At 48.2% G+C, this 4,968-nt stretch overlaps 1 protein-coding gene across 5 annotated transcripts in view; it reads right to left on the minus strand.

Annotated features, from left to right (window-relative positions):
• The window catches only part of USP32 (ubiquitin specific peptidase 32), a 144,173-nt gene extending 142,811 nt beyond the window's left edge, over nt 1–1,362 (minus strand). For all 5 annotated transcript variants that reach the window (XM_026656509.1, XM_026656508.1, XM_026656510.1 and 2 more), the window contains exon 1: nt 1,183–1,362. In XM_026656509.1, the coding sequence (XP_026512294.1) occupies nt 1,183–1,240 (58 nt within the window). In that variant the 5' untranslated portion in view covers nt 1,241–1,362. The remainder of the gene's footprint in view (nt 1–1,182) is intronic.
• Nucleotides 1,363–4,968: the final 3,606 nt, after the last annotated feature.

A 4,968-nucleotide genomic window follows, 5' to 3' on the forward strand; every position in this document is an offset into this window, starting at 1 on the left:
CAATAGTATTGCAAGGGGAAGGCACCCGGGGACAGGAAGAGGTTAAGGAGGAAGGGGGGGGAGGAACTCCCAGGGTCCCGGAGTTTGGTTGTGAAACGATGTTACCACAATCTTGTTTGCATCAAGAATTCCCAGTTCAGCTGTTTTTGTTCTGTAAATGTGAACCCTCCTGGGGTGGCAGGGAACCCTTGTGTGGGTGGAATGGCAGCCAGCCATGACCTGAGGTTGTGGTGTTCCTTTCCAGTGTGCTAGAACAAATAAATATACCACACCGGCCCTTCTCGGCTGCAGCAGAGCCAAAGCAGGCCTCAGCGCGGCGCGGCCTCCGATCAGGGTATCCCCAATTAATGGCCACAGACAGCTTCTATCTAGTATCAGGGGGGAGCCGTGTTCGTCTGTATCTACAAAAACAACAAGGAGTCTGGTGGCACCTTAAAGACTAACAGATTTATTTGGGCATAAGCTTTCGTGGGTAAAAACCTCATCTGAAGAAGTGAGGTTTTTACCCACGAAAGCTTATGCCCAAATAAATCTGTTAGTCTTTAAGGTGCCACCAGACTCCTTGTTGTTTTTTTAGCTAATCTGTGCATGATCCAAACCAGCAAAACCTGCACAGAAGAGTAAAGGGGAGGCAAAGGCCACTGTATGTTTCTGCTAAAACTGACAAGTAAGTGCAGAAAGATGCAGGAAACAGGCTACACCAGGAGGGTCTTACAACAGCTGCCGCTCCGCTCTTGTAAAAAGGAAGAATAAGCAGCAGCCATGTACAAGAGCCGCTGTATCTGAGGTCTATAATGCTGGTGTCAGGAATGCCAAGGCACTTTGGGCCACTTACCCCTGACCCACACTGACAGCTCCAGAAAGATATTTACATCTGTCCCTCCCTCCCGCCGGTGATGAACCTCCCCGTTTCAGCCCCCCAGCCCCCCTCCCCCCCCCCCCCCCCCCTCCCCTGGCAGCCCCCCAGGGTGTTTACACCCCCCCCTCCCCTCTCCTCTGGTGACAGCCCCCCAGGGTGTTTACCCCCCCTCTCCTCCCGTCCCCTCCCATGACAGCCCCCCAGGGTATCGTCTACATCCGTCCTCTCCTCCCTCCCTCCCTCCCCGCAACGCTCCGCCTCTCCACCCCCATCCCTCCAAGACCCCTCCCAGCCCGTATCCCCCCACCTGCCCCCTCACGCACCCCTCCGCAGGGCCTCGTCGTAGCTGAGGAAGCCGATGCGGGACTCTTTGGCGCCCATGGCGCGCTCAGTCCATGGCCTCCGCAGGCCGGCCGGCTCGGAGCCCGGGATGCGCCGCTAGCGACTCCCGAGCAGGAGGAGGAGGGGGCCGCTCGTCGTCTCTGCCACCGCCTCCATGCCGAGTCACGTGGGGCGCCCCGTCCCGGGTCACGTGCCGGGGGAGTGTTGTGGTTCAGCAGCGGGCACCGCCCCTAACGGACACGGCGCGCTGACGCCACGCAGGGGACTCCCCGGGGGGCGGGGCTGGAACGACCTGTGTCACGTGGTGCATAGAGCGCCCCCAATTGCGGGGCTCGGTCGCCGCAGGGAGCCGTGAGGGGGTGGGCGCGGGAGGCGCACTGGATGGGGGCGTTTGGGCCCTCGCTGGGGGGGAGGAGCCCTGCTGGGTGTGGGGGATGGGGCCTCGCTGGATGGGGGAAGGGGTCACATTGGGTGAGGGGGGACCACACTGGAGGGGATGGGGCGTCAATGCAGGGAGGAGCTACACTGGATGGGGGGCAAGGGGCCTGGAGGGATGGGAAGGGCCCTCACTGGGGGGAGGGGACATTGGATGTTGGGATGGGGCGGGGCCTCCCTGAGGGGAGGGGCCACTGGATGGGGCGGGGACACTGGATGGGGAGGGGCCTCACTGAGGGGAGAGGACACTGGATGGGGAGGGGCCTCACTGGGGGGAGGGGACACTTTGAAGGGAAGGGGACCACGGAGGGGGTGGGAAGGGGTTGCAAGACATAGCTGGTGGGAGTGAATGTGCCACCATTAACTAAGGAACGTGAATTTCCCCCCTGAAATTCTAGGCTCCCCGACCCTGTGACAAGTATCAGAGCTTCTTTGCTAGATAGAGCGCTCATAGCTCAATAAAAGGGGAATCCAGGGATGGGAAGGAAACACTATAAGCTGGAGTAGATGAGCATCTTCAAACACGCCCAAACTTAGAGGGAAAATTGGATATTGATCTGAACTTTGTGGCTTGTATCCATTTACAATGAATGTCACTTTTATGTGCTTTTTCAATCTAAGAAATGTATCCAGTTCAAAGAATGCTGCAGCCGTCACATGGCAGGAGCAAATTTCTGTTCCCATATAAAGGGGTGCATTTAAATTGCATGAGGCAGAATAAATGGCTTCCTTACAGGGCTCATGATTAAAAACACCTTTAAGATATAGAATGGACATTTGTAAGATAAGAAAAAGTATATTCTTCTTTTTTTAATCTATACAACTCAAATATGATTACCTTTGAAAGTATTAGTCCTAGAAACATACATACTCTGGGTCACTTCCAACTAGAAAATGTAGAAAACTGGTTTCTGTGGCCAATACAGCCCAAGTATGGTTCATATAGGAAGAACGTGGGAGTTGCAGCATTATCACAGTGTCATGTGACTGGATTGAACACATGAGAAAACATCCTCTTACAGAAGAGCTTTCAGTCCTGAGTTGATGGATATTGGGAAGACTTGACCTGCTAATGATGTCTAACTTATTCTGTGGATAGATAAAGGACTTCTGTCTCACTCTCTACTATTCTCATTCTAGTATCTTTTGAGAAGAAAGATGGCCATGTTAAAGGAACTGACCTGGAACTCAGGACATCTGGGTTTAATTCCTAGCTCCAACAGGAACTTCTTGAGTGATCTTGTGCATGTCCCCTTAATTTCTCTGTGCTTCTGTTTGGCAGGTGTAGAACATTGGTGATAACATTTGCATTGCCCTGCAGTCATGTGGGTTTGGAAGAAACTGCGGGGGGGGGGGCGTCCAGAAATCAATGTTAGGAGAGCAGCTGTAGAAAGCAATTGAATGAGGGACCAATGGAAACTGATGATGGCATAAGACTGCTTTCTACAGCTTTCACGCTCATCATTATCGCCCCGGCTCCAACCCTTCCCACCTTCTCCTTCACAGTCTCCAACCTCCTCCATTCCTTTGTCTTTCCATCTAACTATGCCCCTCCTAACATGACCCAACTGAAAGGATTTAAATAAAAAAAAAGGGGGGGAGGAGAATCACAGAACTAACATGGCTCTTGCAGCCATCACCATGTTAGTTTGCTTGTATGTTTTATCTCTTTCCCCTACTCTTTGTCTTATCTATTTAGATTGTCAGCTCTTTGGGGCAGGGACTGTGTCTTATTCTGTGATTATACAGTGCCTAGCACCATGGTGCCCTGTTCTCAATAAACCACTAGGCACTAACATAATAAACATGATACATTTAAAAAACCCACGTTCCTTCACCACTCTGTGTAACTTGTCCATTTAAACTGGAGGTTCTTTGAGCACAGATTGTCTTACTTTGTGTTTGTCTGGTGCTTAGCCCAGTAGAACCCAAATCTCAGGAGGAGCCTCTCTGTGGTGCAAAATACTAAATGATCTTTCAGAAGCACTAGAATTTTGCCTTAAAATGCTTAGAAGTAACTTTATTTATCCATTCCTTTTTAAAATACAAATCAGAGAGTTTACACAATGGGCAATCCCAGGTTTAACAATGAAAAAAGTTCTAGATTGGGAAAACAAACTGAGACTTTATGATGGCTAGGTCTTTGTCCAGATTAAATTAACTGTGTTCTCAAAGGTACCAAAACAGATTAATAGAGAAAAGATTTTAAACACTAATGTAGGATTTGATCCACCATTACATTTATAGTGAAGCCTGGTCTTGGAGAGCAAACTTATATAATTCCTTCCAGTAACATTTTATATCAAATTTAAATTAAATTGAGACACAGTAAGTTTAGATGTTTATTAGATTAATTCAATGTATCTGTTCATCTAGGAACATGCCACCCATCCATAATGATGACATGTAAAAGACCCCTATTCTTTTGACTGATTTGATTTATTGTATTTATGCTTTGTTACATACAATGCTTTGTCTCATTTTATTTCATTATTTGCTGACTATTTAGCACCTATTTTCTCTTAAAGGACTTGGCATAATTATAAAATACCAGTGTGAAGAGTAGTGTGTGATAACTGCTGCATATGTGATACAGAGGGTGGGCTACATGTTTCTTACATAGCTATCTTCAATCACCTCATTCACCCAGCAGCATTTCTGCCACCCTTTGAGAAGGCTGCTTGTTAGCCCCCCAGGCTGATGGAAGAACATCACAATAGTCTGATGAATAGGGCCATGGTGATAGGGTTGCAGTAGCCAGACAGTGAAAGGAATACATATTTGGGCATCTGTTGAAGACACTTGATCTTCAAAATTGATTTGAATTAAAAACAAGCTGATGAGGTAGGGGCCCAGATGAAACAAGGGAGTAAGGGTGTGCACCAGAGTGAGATATGTAGCAGCATGAGAACGTCCGTTGCAAGACTCAAAAAGAACAGTTCAGTAAGTGTGGAATCAAGTAAATCTGGATCAGTTTAAGTGACACAGGTGAACAAGAAGACTAAGAAGGAGTGTGGTCTAATAGAATGAACGCAGGACTCAGAAATATGAGTTCTAAGCCCAACCCTGTTACAAGTCACTGTAACTCTGTGCCCATCTTCCTCCTGGGATGTTTTTAGCATTAATTGTTGCTTGTAGAACACTTAGCATTTACATAGCACTGTACATTTGCAAAGTTTCATTATCTTCCGATTTAGTGCAGCCCTACAGGTATGGATGATGATTGAAGAAAACATGGGTGTCATTTAGGACTTGTATATAACACCAGATAAGTAGATATGGAGCTTCCAAAGAGAATACATCAGTCCCGCCCCAGAGCCTTCGACATAGAT

The sequence above is a fragment of the Terrapene carolina genome, unplaced genomic scaffold (assembly GCF_002925995.2).
Source record: "Terrapene carolina triunguis isolate 2854851 unplaced genomic scaffold, T_m_triunguis-2.0 Scaffold231, whole genome shotgun sequence".
Taxonomy (NCBI): domain Eukaryota; kingdom Metazoa; phylum Chordata; order Testudines; family Emydidae; genus Terrapene; species Terrapene triunguis.